The sequence below is a fragment of the Camellia sinensis genome, chromosome 7 (genome assembly GCF_055761805.1).
Source record: "Camellia sinensis isolate YWXY chromosome 7, ASM5576180v1, whole genome shotgun sequence".
Lineage (NCBI taxonomy): Eukaryota > Viridiplantae > Streptophyta > Magnoliopsida > Ericales > Theaceae > Camellia > Camellia sinensis.
The window spans coordinates 11,536,900-11,554,690 of NC_138967.1; the positions used below are offsets into that span (position 1 = coordinate 11,536,900).

At 35.0% G+C, this 17,791-nt stretch overlaps 2 protein-coding genes across 2 annotated transcripts; one reads left to right on the forward strand and one right to left on the reverse strand.

Annotated features, from left to right (window-relative positions):
- Window positions 1-4,977: 4,977 nt before the first annotated feature.
- LOC114268912 (uncharacterized) lies at window positions 4,978-6,763 on the forward strand. The gene has a single exon (XM_028210149.2). It carries the CDS (start codon window positions 5,204-5,206, stop codon window positions 6,548-6,550), a length of 1,347 nt encoding a protein of 448 aa, XP_028065950.2. The 5' UTR covers window positions 4,978-5,203; the 3' UTR covers window positions 6,551-6,763.
- A 2,094-nt stretch (window positions 6,764-8,857) lies between these two features.
- LOC114268911 (Bax inhibitor-1 family protein) lies at window positions 8,858-12,947 on the reverse strand. The gene is made up of 4 exons (XM_028210148.2): window positions 12,552-12,947; window positions 10,370-10,483; window positions 10,120-10,277; window positions 8,858-9,330 (listed from the first exon to the last, which is right to left on the reverse strand). Exons 1-4 carry the CDS (start codon window positions 12,892-12,894, stop codon window positions 9,124-9,126), a joined length of 822 nt encoding a protein of 273 aa, XP_028065949.2. The 5' UTR covers window positions 12,895-12,947; the 3' UTR covers window positions 8,858-9,123.
- Window positions 12,948-17,791: the final 4,844 nt, after the last annotated feature.

Sequence of the window (17,791 nt, forward strand, 5' to 3'; positions counted from 1 at the left end):
CATAAGTCTGCGCAGTTCAATGGACGATGTATATTTGTTATTTGCTTCCGCTAGCCCCTAATATTACGTTAATTTGTCTCAGAGGCCTTCGGTAATCCTAGGATTACTGGCCGATTACGATACTAAACCTATAGGGGCGGGTTTGGGTCGTGACACCATGTTTCTCATAATCTGCCGTGACATCGGCCACCCCCTCATTGTATCCTTTCTCATCGGCGGCTTTGAGCTCAACATCTTTGGTGGCCAAGGCGTCTTGGAGTTCCTTTTGGGCCTCGGCCGTCTTTTCCTCGGCCTCTTTTCTTTGGGCCTCAAGAACCTTCTTTATGGCATCAGCAGCCTCTGCCTTTTCCTCAGCCACGTCTTTGACTTTGACAGCAGCCTCGGCCTGATCTGCCAAAGTCTTCATTTTGGATTGCAAGTTTTTGTTGGTCTTCTGTAGACTAGTAGCCTCCCTAGTCTTGTCAGCCAACGCCTTCCTTGTCTCAAAAGATTGCATTGAGAAGGAGTGGGCGTGCTGGATTGCCTGAAGAAAATAGACAAAACAAAAGTTATTAGAAAAATTTTCTAAGTATAAAGAAGAAAAGAAAGACACCAAATGTGAAGACTTACTTGAACAGAGCGCTGGAGCATCAGAGCAAAGTTTTCATACTCGCTCATCTCGACGTTTCGGTCGAGATCTCCAGGGAGACACAAAGCGGTATTAAGAGCGACGCCGACATTAACGTCATCGGCACTATCGCCAGCTCTGACTGTCCTGTCATCCAGTGTAATTTTGGGGGCCCAAAGGGAACCAGACTTCATGGAGCCTGAAGCTGTTGCAGATTCGAACCTCGGCCTCTTTGACCGAGTGGATTCGGACGGTTGGACCTTGGCAGGCCTCTTTTCGGCAGCAGAAAGGGTTTTCTTGCTTGAAGCCAATTTGAAAATTGGCAAGGTGTCCTCAGTATCAATCTGAGTCACCGTTGCCTTTGGCTGAGCCTTCTTTATCTTTTTTTGTTTTGACTTTGGCTAGGTTGGTGCTGGTTGAGCATCAATTGAGTCAGGAATATTAGCCAAAAGATCCTTCGCGACTACTTTCTGGCGGCCCATCTCAGCAGCAAAGGCAGTTCGGCGTCGTCGATGACGTTGCGATGGTAGGATTAGATATGGAGCCGAGGTTGATGGCTGCTCTGCTGGATCAGAGGTCGATCCTTGATCTGGCCGAGATGTAGAGGCAGCTTGAGGAGTTGTGGCAGAAGGGGGAGATTGACTTTTCTTTCTCTTTGGGACGTCGGGGAGAACTGATTTATAGGTTGGGATGACATTAAGGACCAAAAGGGCTCTGCATTTGTGGACTGGCAAATCCAGTAGCTTCTTCAAACCCTTGCTGGGGAAAAAAGACTTGCGAAAGCCTTTTTCTGGTTGGGAAAGAGCTGCAAGAAAAACAGACATTAAAAACAAACGAAGTATTGAAGACTTTGAAAACGAGTAAATACAAACATTGGGTTCTTACCATTACCCTCTACAAAGGCTGTTCGAGGAAGAGAGTAGAGGTGGAGGTCCTCGTCTGGAGCGAACTCCCAGTTCCCCGAGGTAATGAAGTAATCATCCCTAGCTCCCTTGTTGGAGTCTAGGAGGTCAGCAACAATTTTGTGCTTTGTGGACCTCGGTTTGAGGTAGTAAATATAGCCTATATCTTTTTTGAGGCCACACATGGTGTAGCAGTACTGGATGTCGGCTAAGGTAACCCTAGCATTTTCCTGTTTGGCTAAGGCTATTATACCATTTATGACTCGGTAGGAGTTAATGGCAAGCTGCATTGGGTTCAACTTATAGTAGTAGATTATCTCACGAAATAGGATGTCAAGTGGGTGCCTAAGTCCGCACTCGATAAAAGCTACAATAGGGAAGGACATAGAATTAGTTGTGGGCATGATAGAGTCATCCTCCCCAACCAACCTCAAATGGACGTCGGCAGGGATGGAAAACTCTCGCCTAAAGTATTCCAACTTGGTTGGGGTGTCTACCCTATGTCTCTACATACCCATGACATCGGCTTAGGGGGATAGTGTACAAATTGGAAATAAAGATTCAGAAGACCTCGGCAAAACCTAAGATTCACGCTGGGGTAAGAATTCGTGAGGATCAGAGGGGGATTCGTTTCAATTTTCCCTAAGATTCGTGTGTTCTAAAGCAAACCCCAGGCCTAAAATCTATAGAAACAAAGATTGAGGGCAGGAATCTGGAAGTAACACAAAAAACAGAAAACAAGAACGTGTTTCAGAATCAAAAACAACGATGAACTATCAAGAACACTACGATGAAGTGCGCGCAAGGGTGTAAGGCCAAGAACAGTGACAACAGTGAATAAATTTGTGAGCAATATGTGTAATCAGGATATAAATTGGGCAAAAGCAAAATCGTAATGTGCTCAAATACGTGATTTAGGAACCAAGAACTTAAGCAGAACAGTAATAACAACAGGTAATAAGGAAAAGCTTCCTCAGAAACTGAAACCAGGAGAAACAGTGGCTTACCAGACAAAATGAAGCCGGTGTGAGGATCGCCGAAGTCAGACAATGGTTGCAAAAGCGACAAAGTAGTGAAAAGCACGCCGGAAGAGATTAATACGACAAGTTGCAGAGCTAGGAAAGCTTGAACAATGGCAGATCTTTGAAAAAAAACTAGAGAGAGAAAAAGCTTCGAAAACAATGGTGAAAAGTGAAAAGACAGGGGGGGAAGGAAATTTTGTTAAAATACAAAAACGGCGGCAAAGAGGCCATTAATGTGTCTAAAAGAGCGTATGCGTCAGATGGCGCACACGAGAAGAATTCGACTTACAAGCGCGTAACAGGTACGATCTAGTAAGGGGTAGACGTGTGTCCTAAACGGTTGAGTTACTATGCATAACAGCTCATATGCGTGAAGGAGCTCTTGGAATTCATATTCTATAGACGACATATCGGCCTGGAGAATGATCTCGGCTGAGAAATTTGAACAAACCTAATTAGTGGTTCTAAAGCATTGATAAAGAGCAGACTATAGGTCTTGGTCAAACTGAGTCAATGAGTTGTTACTTCGACAATGAATAAGGAAGCGAGCTTAGCCGACGTTCTAAAAAGTGGAACTGGTATAGGTTCCATCACCTCAGGATGCCGAGGTAATAGAACCTAGGGGATAGTTGTGGGGATATATTTTCTGAGTACCAACACGTGGCCGAGGTGACGCCGACGTGTCAGCCGAGATGCCACGTGTCTTGGTCGTGATGCCGAGGTAATATCGGCTAGGCCGAGGAGATCTCCGATGATATCGGAATCCGGGATAAGCGGATAAGGGACAAGAGTCCTAGAATGAAGAGACATCTCAGCTTAGATAAGGATAAAGCTCTTAGAGAGCTTATCTTTATCCGTTGGAGAGTCTAAGATGAGCATTGAGCTAAAAATGCATGGAAGCTAGGCTTCTATTGGGGTTATGATTGAGTCAATTATAAAAAGAGAGGCACCCCCATGGGTCTAAAGTACGCAATTTATATTCTGAATAGTGAGTTAAGCTCTTGGTTTATCTTTGAGAGATAACTGACTTGATCGTCGGAGTGCCCCCGGGTGGACGAACCACCGCCGAAATCTTTCGTTTCTGTTGCAGGTCAATCACGTGTCATCTATTCTGCCAGTGCTTTCTAGCTGAATACTGAGTTGGCAGTGTGATCAAAAATTCACTCACACAATACTAAAATACTATATATATAAATTCATGTTTATTATATATAGTGGGTGTTTGAAAAGTTATTATTTTAGTAAGTTATTTTAATTTTTAACTATTTTTGTAGGTTAAAATTTTTGTGTTTGAAAAGATGATTAGATTTTTTTTATAATTAGATGTAATGTTTGTGAGATAAAAAATAAAATGATTATGAATTTAATGTGATATTTTATCTTATTAATTATTTTAACCTATTTTATATTTTTTGTCCCCCCCCCCCCCCACCCCACCCCACCCCACCCCATAATTTCTTTGGATTGTTCAAGTGGTGATTGCTTTCTGATTAGGAAAATTTAATTGAACTCAACTTTTTAGTCAGGTTAAATTTATCTTAATTTATACACTTAAGTAGTTGTTATATAGTAATATTACTCAATTATATAACGGTAAGTTATAAATTTGCAAATAGGCCGAGATCTAAACTTGTATTCCTAACACTGGGGTTAAAATAGTCACAAAAAATAAAATAAACATTTTAATCTCAATAAGACAAAGTATCACATTTAACTTATAATCATTATATTTTTTTTCTCAAAAAATTAAAAAAAACCAAAAGTCCTTCATAAACTAAGCTTTTTAACTCCAGACTAAAATAATTAAAAAAAAATTAAAAAACTAAAAAATCAATCTACTTCTCAAACCAAGCCTAAATTGAATAAATTTAAAAAATTTATCTTACCAACCATATATGTTATCATCCATATGACTAAAGTGGAATCTTAGTTATACCCCAACTAGGGGTGTGCGCGGTGTGGTTCGGACGGTTTGGGAGTAAAATTACAAACTAAATGGTTGGTTAGCGGATTGACGGATTGACAAATTGCGGTTTGAACAGTTTTTGACAGATTAAAAATATTTTAACTAATTATCATACATTTATATAATATATAACACTAATATGTATAATATTTTTTAGATATATAACACAAAATAATTTTACATAATATATTTCATATATATAACCACTAATTTGTAATAATTTCATATTTTAAATCTTTTTCACACTCATTTTTACATTGATATTTTATTAAAAATTAAAAATATATATATGTATTAACTTTAGCAGAGTGGAGCGATTTAGTTAGCGGATTATAAATTTTAAAATTTAAACTGCGATTAAAGATTAAAGCGATATAAATTGATACAAATCGATACAATTTTAACGAATTAGTGAGTATTTTGTACGACCCCACCCGCAACCATATATGTTGTGATCCACGTGACTAAAGTGGTATCCTTGTTATACCCAACTCAGTACATTCCAATCTATAAATAAATAAATAATAAATTTCTCATTTGCCAAAAAAAAAAAAAAAAACTCTGAAGCATTAGGTGGGCCCACATAAAATTCATATCATAGACACATAACTCTCTTCCATCGATCCATTGCTTGAAACGACGTCAATTCAAATCTTCTCTTCTTCATAGACGCTGCAAGAAACCCTAGTTCTCTCTCTCTCTCTCTATGGATTTCTTCAAATCTGTCTTCTCAGACGATCCAGAACCCGCAGATCCCCAAAATACCCCTCCCTCCTCACCCAATTCACAATCAGACCCCCAAAACCATCCCCATCCAGACCCAACCCCAACCCCAAGCCCTAGCCCTAAACCCTCAATTTCCTCAATCACCAATGCTTGGTCCTTCGGTGGCCTGATCAAAACCCTAGCTTCCAAATCCGAGTCGGTGATCGAGACCTACAAGCGCGATCTCGAGGAATTCAGCTCGGGTCTGAGGAAAGAGACAGCCGTGATCCGGGAAGCCGCCAGCCGCGCCGTCAAGGACCTCCCGACTTCGCTCGAAGCCGGCGCCGCCGCGGCTCAGGAGTCCCTCGAGTCGGTCGGTCAAGCCATCGATAATATTGGAAACACAGTCTCTGACATCATATCTCAAGGTAAAGACTCGATTCTTGATAATGATTCTGATAGTGAAATGTTTGATTCTAAGCAAATTAGTAGCAGTAGTAGTAGTAACAATCAGAACAAACCGTATAGTAGAATTGATGCTCAGATTCGTGGTGTTCAGTGTGATTTGAATACGTATTGTAAGGAACCGGAGGAGGATTTGGAGGAGTATAATGAGTGGAAATTAAGGTTTAATTTGGATGAAATGGGTGGTGAGATTGAAGATTTGATTGAAGAGAATGGGGTGATTGAAGAGATTTATAATGAGGTTGTTCCGGGTACAGTTGATCGGGAGAGTTTTTGGAGTCGGTACTTTTTTAGGGTTTATAAGGTTAGGAAAGTGGAGGAGGCGAGGGTTAAGCTCGTGAAGAGGGTGATTTCGAGGGATGACGAGGAGGTTTTGAGTTGGGATGTTGATGATGATGATTATGAAGCAAGTGGTGGGTCTAAGTCGAAGGATGATTTGAAAGAACCGGTTCAAGAGAAAGAAGATGCTATGGAAAATGCTATTGACGATTCGAAGGTTGAGAGTGAAGATAAGAGTTTAACAAGTGAAAATAATGATGTGGGATCGAAAAGTGACAGTGGGGTCGATGAGAGAGTGCATTTGGATAATGTGGAGGAGAAATCTGATGAGAAATTGGGTTCGGAAGGGAAGGCAGAAAGTGGCGGATCGTGCAAAGATAGTGACTTTTCAGTTGTTTCAAGTCAACCATCAATGCCAGAGGAAGAAGATCTTGGGTGGGATGAGATTGAAGATATTGGGAGCACTGATGAGATTAAGGCGACTGCAAGTGGGAGCCCAAACAGAGCTGATTTGCGGAAAAGGCTGAGTGCTATGGAGGAAGAGGAAGAGGAAGATCTCGGTTGGGATATTGAAGATGATGACGAGCCTGTTGTTAAGTCGTGATCCTAGTTACATCTTGAGATTATAAATGTTGCGAGTTAGTTCTAATTTCTAAAACTACTCTCTCCAATGGTTATATCTTGTGAAGTGTTGTTGTTTACGGATGCTTTTTTATTTAGTATAAAGTGTAAATATTTCTTTGTATCTTCCAAACAAATTCATGTGACTATATCATTGTTTTTATCCCAATTTCAATCCTTTACTCTATTAAAGAAACTTTGTTGTGGCCTTTGTTTTCATCCCAATTTCATCTTCTTGTCTCTGTGCATCTCTGAGTTTCGCAATAACTTGCCCAACCTTTGTGTGACAAATAATGTAGATGTTAAATTGTCAGATATGGCAGTTCATACTGTAGTTCTAAACATAGGTGCTGAAAATTCTAATTCCACTACTACCTTTGATTTCTTGTGAGTTCTTTTTTAAAATTTTTGTACTCAAGGATGGTGGGAGAAAGGATTTATTGAAGATAGTGAACCTATTTCAACTACTGCTCATTTAATTTCGCTTATACTTCCCTTTTTGGATTTTTGCTTTTTCGCTTAATCATGAACATTTTTTCATTTAAAAAAACAAAAATGAATTCACACTGTAAATTTCTCCCTCGTGTTTTTAACTTTAAGAATGGTCAATCGAACATTTTCTATGTGCATTTAGTAGAGCCCATCTCTGGTTATGGGAGTGGGGTTCTTGTTTTGGTTCCCTATGTCAATGGTTGTATTTCAATCTTGTTAAAATGAGAATGGTAAGAGTTCTCAGTCAGATTGCAAAGGTTTTTGCATATGTAATTATCAGATTTGGGTTGGGGGATGGAAGCTTGAGTTGCTACAAATTCAATGAAACTGCATTAGAGAGAGAGGTGTGCTCGTGTTCTTCCTCAGACTGGATGTAAAATGTAACACGTAACATGGGGCTTTCCGAGGGGAGAAATTATTTTGTGTAACGTACCAGTTACCCTCGCAATGCATGTGAGAGTAAATAAATAAGAACCACTACACACAACATTCTATCACTTGTAGAACTGCCAGTTTTTCTAGAGTGGAAGAACTCCTTGAATCCCTCCGAAAACCCATGTGCTCCATTTTTAAAAAATGTTATTTTTGGGGGGAAATCATGTGCTCCATGTTAATATGTTATCTTTGGTTCTATTCATGAAAGGAGAAGTTTTTTATTAGTATAATTTTTTGTAGAACCAGAGCCCTTAGCATGAAGGATTTTAATTTATTAATTTTATGTTGTTAATTCAAATTCATCATGAAAAAACTCTTAAATTCAATTTTAAAACTCATATCTAAAATATCCATGCTGTTATGTAAAGCACATAACTCAAAATATGGTTTGAAACTTGGCAATTCTTTTTTTCCCCTATAATGTCTATAAAATAATTGCTAAACGATTATAGAAGCTGCCAAACAATTTTCAAAGTAAACCCATCTTCATTTTAAATTGTCGAAAGATTTAGATGTAAAATTACAAGTGTTTTTGAACCTATATTACATGCACTTTTTACAATGAATTATTATCCGTGTTAGACCCTCGATATTTGAACAAGGGTATGAAATGTGTTTGATACTTTTCATCAGATACTACTGTATAATTATGTGTATAATTGTTATAAAATAAGTAAAATATCTTTTGACATTGTATGTTCAAAATATCAACAATGATTCAGAACATTAATTTTGGTGCTCTAATAGAACACTAATGATATGACAATGAATAAAAAAAAAAAAATCAAGACCAAAATATCACATCACAGTAGGTGGAGTCCACTGTCAACTCATTAGAGCTCTCAAGAATTAGAACTTCAAAGCATTTTTCTAAAAATATACACACAATAAAAGTCTTTTTTGTGAAGTTCAGATACAAACTCGTACATTATTCTTATATCCTAGTCCATGTAGCATAGGTTTGCACCCACTCAAGTCATTTCATTTTAAAGCTAGAAATTCATTAATTCAAACACAAGATAAGAGATTTGAGCTTAATGGAGGGATCCAAACATGATTCAGAACTCACCATTCACAGTAAAAAAAAGACATGGCCAAGGTATTACTCATGATCGAATCACTTGTGATGCATTCCATCAATATAACTAGTTCTCCAAAAATCTGTGGGACACAGCGACCATGCATTTTTTCACCTCAGATAACACAACAAATTCAAAGTCACTGGATCAACCCAATCGCATGAGTGTTAGCATTAGGCAGTATTCATTGGGCCAACAATCTGTTGCTTTGGCACGAAAGCTAACATATCATAGAATTGAAGGTAAATTATGACAAGAAAGAAAATTCAAAAACTGCAAAGCCATTAAAGCAACCAGAAATATAGCCCACAGATTTTATTTTCAAAGAAAACTAACAAAATTCAAACACTAGATTCAAGTACAATATGTATGGCCAGCAGTTTGCAACAGCCTATTCAGCACTCATATAGTACATAGTAACAATGCCGGAATCGCATCTTTGTACTAAAAGCATATACTAGACACACAGTGACCTTCACAATCAGTTATAGAAAAGGTAAACAATTATTTCAGGCAAAGCCCTGGTTGGTGAAAGTATACCACCATACAACTAATTGTCAGACGACCTCAGTATCCTCAAAATTGTAAGGAACAGGTTGAGAATGTCCAGATAGAGAGTGACAGATGCCCAGATGTGCTCATCATATGTGAACCGCTTGATCAGGTTATCTGTGTCATAAACAATATATCCTGAGAAAATTACAGCACCAATTCCACCATAAATCGCAGTTGAGGTAGACCCGAGTGGGAAGAACATCTGCACAACAACAGCACACGGCCAACCAGTCAGGCGCATGACCCATCAGCAAAAACAAGTACATGTGATTGAATATTGGGGCTGAGGAGAGCATGGATCGTTTGTTTTTGGAAAATGATCTACGAACAAAATTGTTATACAAAATTTATAGGTTACATTTTTTTTAAATAAAAACCATTCAATTTTATTTATTTATTTATTTTTTTAAATGAGGACATAAAACTGCCTCATCATTCTAGGTAAAATCTGTATAGATTTTTGTGTGTACAGCACTACCTTGTTTTTACATTATTCCCCCATAGCAATATCTGTATGGTGGAAAGTTTTTCATTTAGTGGAGCTTGATTGGGTCATTCCACCATCATGTGAGATTATGTTTTGCATTGACTTTAGAGGCTTTGGTTCAAATGATACAGCTCAAACATCGCGGAGTTATGATGTTTCCACAGATTTTTGAGTTATATAGTTGAAGAGAAATGCTAGAATTTTTCAGGAGAAGGTTGAGGATTCGAAAAAAGATTTGCTATTTGGCATTTTTTGGGGGGCTTCTTTTAAAGAGATGCCATTATTCTTAATATCTAGGGATTGGGGGCTCTCTGTAAAATGTCAACAATTTGCTTTTCTTTCTTCCTTCTATTGTATTTCTTTTTTCCTTTTTATAATATCATTTCCTCTTCTTCTTTTTTTTCTTTTTATTTTTTTCTGATCCAAAGAAAAAAATTTGTGAATATTGGTAAACGGCATTGCAACCGAACTTCCAAAGAAGCAAAGAGGAAGAAGCAATTTAACCTGAATAAAACCAGCCAAGAAAAGGGTAAAGAGGCTGGTGAACAAGATTGGTCCGAGATAGCTGAAGTCCTTGCCCTTCTTCGAAGCCCAGAAAGTGTACCCAGTCAAGGAGACTACCACAGCTGATGTCAAGATCAAGGCTTCAAGCACAATTCTTCCTGTAAACACCAAATACAAAAAGATATCAGAAAGTTCATTTTATACACATTTCACCAAGATCACTTTCAGCAGTAGGGAACAAACTACAAACCATCTGTATTGGCACAGCTGACACCAACAGTGAGACTCAGGCACATAGTGAAGAGTCCAAGGATGATCAAGTTCAGTGGATGTTTTTGCTGATAAACGTACAAGGGCCACAACACTGCATTTTAATAAAATATAGCTTGCATTTTAGTTTTCAAAACCAGACATGTAAGGTTGAGAAGAAAAACACAAAAAATAACCAAACAGTCCCAATGTTTTTATCACTTACTTTATTTTTTCTAGACCAAATGACCGCATACAGTCTCCTAAATTACCAAACATATATATATATATATACACTAACGGTCCAAACCATGGTTGTTAAAATCGCGATACGATCCTACTTTGTCAAAACGATCCAGATCGTTGTAGGATCGATGTTATAACAGGATCGCAAGTAGGATCGTGTAGGGTCGCATGGGATCGTGTAGGATCGTATGGGATCGTACAGGATCGTAGGTAGGATCGCAAGTAGGATCGTAGATTTTATGATTTTTCACCTTATTTTTAATATGTATCATCTTAATTTTAATTTTTATCTTTTTTTTTAATAGAAAGTAAAATCTTACGATCCTCGATCCGATCCTACAATCCGATCCACCAGACCCTCTCACCAATCCTACTTAGGATCCCGATTTTAACAACCTTGGTCCAAACACGCGATGCGTGTGCAATTTGAAAAAAGATAATAGTATAAGAATATTGACAAAGAGGAATGCACACATAGTATGGTATGTTCAAGTAGTAAGTGTCATCTTTGTCACACACATGATCTTGGCTTTGACTCTCAGCCTCTTCTTAATATAGTTTCTTTTACATAAGCACCAACTATAGGGGTATTTTGGAAAAACCCAAAATATGAGACGTTAACACCACCAACAGCCTTCACATATATAATGGCATAGAAGATATATGTATATATATTATGAAGCCGTATCTCACAAGCCAAGTATTATCATAGAAAACAAATTAAGGAGGAATCGAGTCGAATTTGTTTTGTTTTGTTTTGTTTTATCGTTAGCAATGATATTTGGTTTCTTCATCACTTGAGTTACAAGACAACTCAATTGCCAATGAATAAAAACTTTTATTGCCCATGAACACATTGAATTATCTTTCTTCTTTATTTTATTTTATTTTTTTATAAAATGAATCTACCAAAGCAATTTATTTAGAGTAATGATGCAGTCAAATAATGTCTCCACAAGACACACCTCATTTATTTATTTATACCAAAGATGACATATAGCTAACAAATACAGAACAATAATATTATTTAATCCAAACCCATTGACGGTATGGACAAACATATACAACCCAACACTCCAATTATGTAGCAATTAACCAGCAATCCAAACCCCCAAATGTGTAAAAAAATCAACCCTTCAAACCCCAAATGAAAAAAAAAGAAGAAGAGAGAACAAAACCCAATTTCAAATGCAACCCACCGACAATTTCCAACCACCAAGTCAATAATCAAATAGCAACCAAAACAGCAACTGATCACGCCTCTAACACACTCCAATTATGTAGCAATTACCAGCAATCCAAACCCCAAATGTGTAAAAAATATATCTTTCAAACCCCAAATGCAAAAAAGAACAAAACCCAATTTCAAAAGCAACCCACCAACAATTTCCAGCCATCAAGTCAATAACCAAATAGCAACGAAAACTACAACAAATCACACCTCTAAGACTATCTCCAACCCTTCACCAATTTTTTCATCAAATTTGATTCCAAATTTGAATAAAAAGTTTGATTTGACATGAACTACTCCAACCCTTTCATCAAAATCTTTTTAAAAATTCCCCTCTTATCCCACGTTTCCATTTTCATCAAATTTGATGGACCAAAAAAAAAAAAAAACATCTCCAATGCTTCATCTTTTTAAATTTTCATCAAATTCAAATTCGATGAAAAAAAAAAGGCTCTCCCTTGATTTGATGAACATTTGATGATTTTTGAACACTTTTTCATCAAAATTTAAATTTGATAAAAGAAAGGGTGAAGGATTGGACAAGAAGCAAACCCTAAACTCAAGATCCCCAGATCTTGAAATTTCCGCCATCAATTCAACCATCAAGAGTCAATTAAACCGATCATAATAAAGCAAATCAAGCATAAATACATAAATACACAGACAGACGGACACATCAATGAGATGAATGTGATCTAGGGCTTACAGATAAGGGGAAGGAAGAGAAGGAAAAGGAAGAGGCCGGAGTTTCCTTTGAGGAGGTCGGTGACGGGGGGATAGAGGACGGTGATGGAGGAGACGACGGTGGTGAGGACGAGTTGAGCGGCGAGAATGCCGTAGACCTTGCGAATGAAACCCCAACGAAGCTGGTTCTCTCCATAGCCGAGACCTGGGTAGAGAGTCCCCTCTTCTATGTCCCCCTTCGAGGTCGTGCTCAATTTCTCGAATCCGTGCATCTTCTCTCTCTCTCTCTCTGTCCCTCTGCGTGCGTGCAAGAAACAGGAGCAATGGTTTGTGGGTTGGTTGGTGATTGACATCTTCACAGCCATATTGGAGATTCAAGGGTATTTTGGTAGTTTACTAATGAAGAAAAAGCCAACCCACCCGGGCCTCTTTCGGGAACAGGTTAATTTAATAATTTTTTAACTATTTATCTAAGTTAAAAAAAATTAATATGTTTAGAATAATTTTTTAACTTTTTATAAAAAGATGTACAAAAAGTAGAGAGAAAAAATCTTTGACTTTTTAATATAAATTGTTAATTTTTTGACTTTTTTAATAATTTTTTGACTTTTTAACTAAACCGGCCTCTTGCCAAACGGGACCCAAGTATACCTACACCATAATTTAATTTCTTTGCATTTATTTTCTCATTACACTTTTAAAAAATAAGTGAAATTTTCATTATATTCTTTATAATATTAAAATTAATCTTAAATTAAATCTTTTTTAAAATTATTATAGATTTTTTTAATTATATCTATTCCTTTTGAATTATTTCGATATTATGTTATTGAATATATTATATTTGTCTAATTATTTATTGCCATACGTTTATAAATTGACTTTCCTTAAAATATCAATTTTATTTTTCTAAATTTATGATGGCATGTTTGGTTATACATTGTCAAACAATTTAGAATATTTCAGTGTCATGTTACCGAACAAATTAGATTTATCCAAACCATTTGTTATCGCACGTTTACAGATTCACTTTCCTTAAAATATCAAGCATCCTTACAAACATTCATAAAAGTTGTTAATACAAATATCTATAGATGTTATCACAATCCATCTGTGTTGATAGTTTCGGTAGTTATTACATCAAGGCCGACAAGCATACGGAATTGATCCATGCAGGTAGTATATATTTTCTCCTATTGATTAGCACATGTAGGGATGTAAGAAAAATAATAATAAAAAAAATCAACCAAACCAATTGAATCAGACCAAACCAACTATATTTGGTTTATTTTTTAACAAAAATCGGTCTGTGCAGTTTTTAAATTAGAATTTTTTCGATTTTCGATTTGATGTCGGTTTAAGCACTTTGTGCACCGATCTAAAACTGAAACTGACCACTTCAACATATATTGTATTTACAATATATATATATATATATATATATTCTAATAATATAATGATATTAATAAGTATAATAAATTATTAACCTTATCATCTTTATAACCTAAGTTTGTAAACTCTTATTATACAATCTTAATTCTAACTCATTATTCTTAAAATTTTAGTATTTTTAAACTTTTTTTATTTTTATTTTTGTTAATTTAGGTATTGAAAAGTATGTATTAAATGGATGGATTGGATATGCTTGAAATGATAGACAAATAACTAATTTAATATTTTTATATAGATTAGTAATTATATTTAAAAGTGACTCAAGTTTGAAAAATCCTAAACTGATAAACTGCACCAAACTGAACCGTTTCAATTAGTTTGGTTTAGTGCGGTTTGATGGGAGAAGCCGTCTGTATCGGTGTTCAAAATAATAAAACCGACATTATTGGTTCGGTATAATTTTTTTCCTAAACACCAACCATACCAAACCGAATACATCCCTAAGCACATGGGTGATGCAAATGAATCCAATTACTTGTTTTCGGAAGTACTATATGACTAGAAAGTAGATAAATCTAACAAATTTCGTTTGTAATGAATTTATGATTGTAGTCCATTAATAATGCAACCTTACTACAATGCAAAGAAGCACAATCCTTCAAAGCAGGAAAAAAAAAAAATGTCAGAAATATGAAACCATAAATGTTTAATAGTGAATTACCGACATGTATATTTTTTTTGACAATAGGTTATTGAATAAGTATTTTTTGTTCCACAGTGGGTTATCGGATATGTATCTTTTATTCGACAGTGTGATTCAAGGTCATTTGATTTTGTTCGGTTCTAGTATATCGAATAAAAGTCGAACAACCCTCTTAAAAATCGAAACGAAAACATAAAAAACAAAGAAAGAAACACAAATTTTACTTTTTTTTTGTTGTTGGTTCATCACTATTTATTCATCTATTGCTTTTTTTTATGATCAAAACATTATGATTCTCACTTTTTAAAAGTAGATGCATAATAGAGAAGAATAAATGAGAAATGATGAAAAGAGATAGGGATTAAGGTGTAATAGGTGTAAAGAGATAATCAAATCTATTTAATTTTTATCTTTTGTCGTTGAAGGTAATTTCACATCTGGGTAAAATTGAAAAAAAAACCTCGAATAGAGAACGTAAAGAGGTAAATATGTTGGGTAAGTAGAATTTTCCAATATCATATACTAGTAATAAATTTTGGCATAAAATTTTTTCTTATAATAAAGGGAAATGAGTATTTAAAAAATAATAATTATGTGAGAAAATTTATAAATATTAATAATTAAATTTATAATTTTTTTTTCTGTGTTCCACTGAGGTCTCACATCAATGAATATTTCAAAAAATAATTACAAATTAGTAAGAAAAATTATAATAATAATAATTAAATTTGTAATTTTTTTCATAATTTCCTAATTTTTTTTTACTATCTTCTACTGGAGTGTAATTACCCTTATAATAAATTCAGTCATATAGAAGTGTTATTTATTTATCTTTGAATTATTAATTATGAAATAAGGATTTCATTAGATCACCAACATTAATGTGAAGAATGAAAAACTAAAGTACAAGACAGCCCGTGAGTTTTTTTTTTTTTTTTTTTTTTTTTTTTCTTTTCAACCAAAGAAATCCATTATTAAAATATATTTTTCAAAGCCAAAGAAAATTGATTTTATTTTTCACAAATTCATATTATTTTGTAAAAACATATTCAATACTATTTTAAAAATGCAATGAAGTCATTGTTGGCTTTTTCGGCTTTCAAAAATTAATATTGTAATTTTAAGTATGTCAGTAATGATCAGTCAGTCGTTACAGAAGATTAATTACCAACCAATTATTAGACGACTGTGTTTTAGTTCTTTCAGCCTCACTAAAAAAGGAATTTTACTGGTAGCTTGTTTAGGAGAATTTAGTAAATAACAACTAAGTGAAAAATAATTTCAGGATTTCATTAAGTAAAATGAAAACTTACAATGATTTGACCAAGTCTTGTAGAGGTTTACAACAACAAGCTATTTGAAACTATTCCTATGAATGAAGTGCAGTATAAGAATTTGAAGTACAGAAATATAAAAAACTGTAAAACTGGAAGGGAAAAATAAAGTAAATAAAACTGATTTTTTTATCTGAGTCTGGTTCTTCTTTCTGGGACCTTCTCTGCTATTTATACTTCTCAATGATAACCGTCGAAGTGGGATGTTAATCATCGAAATGTCCTTCCATGATTGCTGAACATGCTCTCTCACAGTCAGTCCCACTACGTCACATTTCCAGTTAGGCTTCCCTCCTGATTTTGAATTTAAATTTTGTGAGTAACCGTTAGGCCGCATCACCTTATATTCCTCGATCATTCCAGTGCTACGTAGACCCATTATTACCAATATGGACTGACACGTGTCTAACTGTGGTTGGCAACTTGTATTAACTTCCCAAATTTTCCTTTTCATGCCACGTGTTGAATTGTGATTGGATTATACAATTTATACAACCAACATTACTCACCACACTAATGGCCCCGTTTGGTAGAGCTGTGGGAAAGTGATTATAACTTATAATCTAACAACTTATAGTTTATAGTTGTGAACATAAGCTAATTTTTTACTTATAAATTAAGCTTCTCCTCCTCCACTCAAAGAATAAGTTGATTTTTGACTTACAAAAAGCTATAACCTGTATTGTTAAGCTAAACCAAACACATCAAAATAGCTTAAATTAAGCTAAAAGCTGGAATAAGCTGGAAATAAGCCCTACCAAACAGGGCCAATATACCTATTACTTGGCAATATTAGTGGATTAATTTGAAAACCCACATTTAATTATTCTTAAAAGAAAATAAATAAATAAATTAATTAATTTTATTCAGAGTCTATCTGAAATATATATTAGTGTAAAAGTTAGTTTTAAATTAACCCAATTCAATCACTGACAAAGACATTATTAAGAATAATAATTTTGTGGGTGTTCAATATTTGTTGTTTATAAATTATTTTAATTAGGATTCAATATGATAATTATTCTTACTAAATACCTTAGTTAAAAATCTTAGTGTATCAATTTTAAGAAACCCACACAAATACACACACAAAAAAAAAAAAAGAATCAAACTTTGCAGATTTTTGGTGACAACTTTCTACATGTTTGTTTGCATGTTAGTACAGGGAAAGAAAGCCCCTTTATGCTTCTTGGAAATAGGAAGGTTGGATAGAATGAAGAGAAAGAGGAAAAAAAAGAAAGAAAGAGAGAGAGAGCGAGAGAGAGAGAGAGAGAGAGAGAGAGGTGCTCAACAAAGGAATCCGGTGATATTGCATGCATTGTATATATATACATGCATGCTTGCATTTGGTGAAGGATGGAAGAAAAGAAAATTTGCCAAGTTAAGTAGGAGGATAAGAGGAGGAGGAGATTAAGAAGGATATATATTTTCTACCATTTCAACACTACAATTAAGTAAGAAAACCCTCTCACCCTCTCATTTTTAATTTTTTTTTATGGTTGAAATTTTCAGATTATATTCATATGATAAAATGACTAACTTATAGATAGAAATTTTTATACATATGTATATAAATTTTGTGATGTGTATATCAAATATTTAAAGATATTGGTAGTCTTAAAGTCATGGTATTATTGTGGAAATAAGCTTGCATGTGTAGTTTATACCATTATAGAGAGGATTATTTGGCCCTTAAATTTGCCAAAAAATTTGTACGAATTTTTAGACAATTTTACATTCAAAATTTGAAGATGATTTCTTCTACAAAGTTGTTTATAATGATATCTACTTCATCCATGAATTTTTTCAACAATTATGGAGTTTTTTTTACAA

Coding starts and splice junctions, on each gene's coding strand:
- LOC114268912 (XM_028210149.2), top strand. CDS start 5,204: ATGGATTTCTTCAAATCTGTCTTCTCAGACGATCCAGAACCCGCAGAT.
- LOC114268911 (XM_028210148.2), bottom strand. CDS start 12,894: ATGGCTGTGAAGATGTCAATCACCAACCAACCCACAAACCATTGCTCC. Junction 10,484..12,551: donor TCTCTTCCTTCCCCTTATCT/GTAAGCCCTAGA, acceptor ATTAAAATGCAG/TGTTGTGGCCCTTGTACGTT. Junction 10,278..10,369: donor CAGCTGTGCCAATACAGATG/GTTTGTAGTTTG, acceptor TGGTGTTTACAG/GAAGAATTGTGCTTGAAGCC.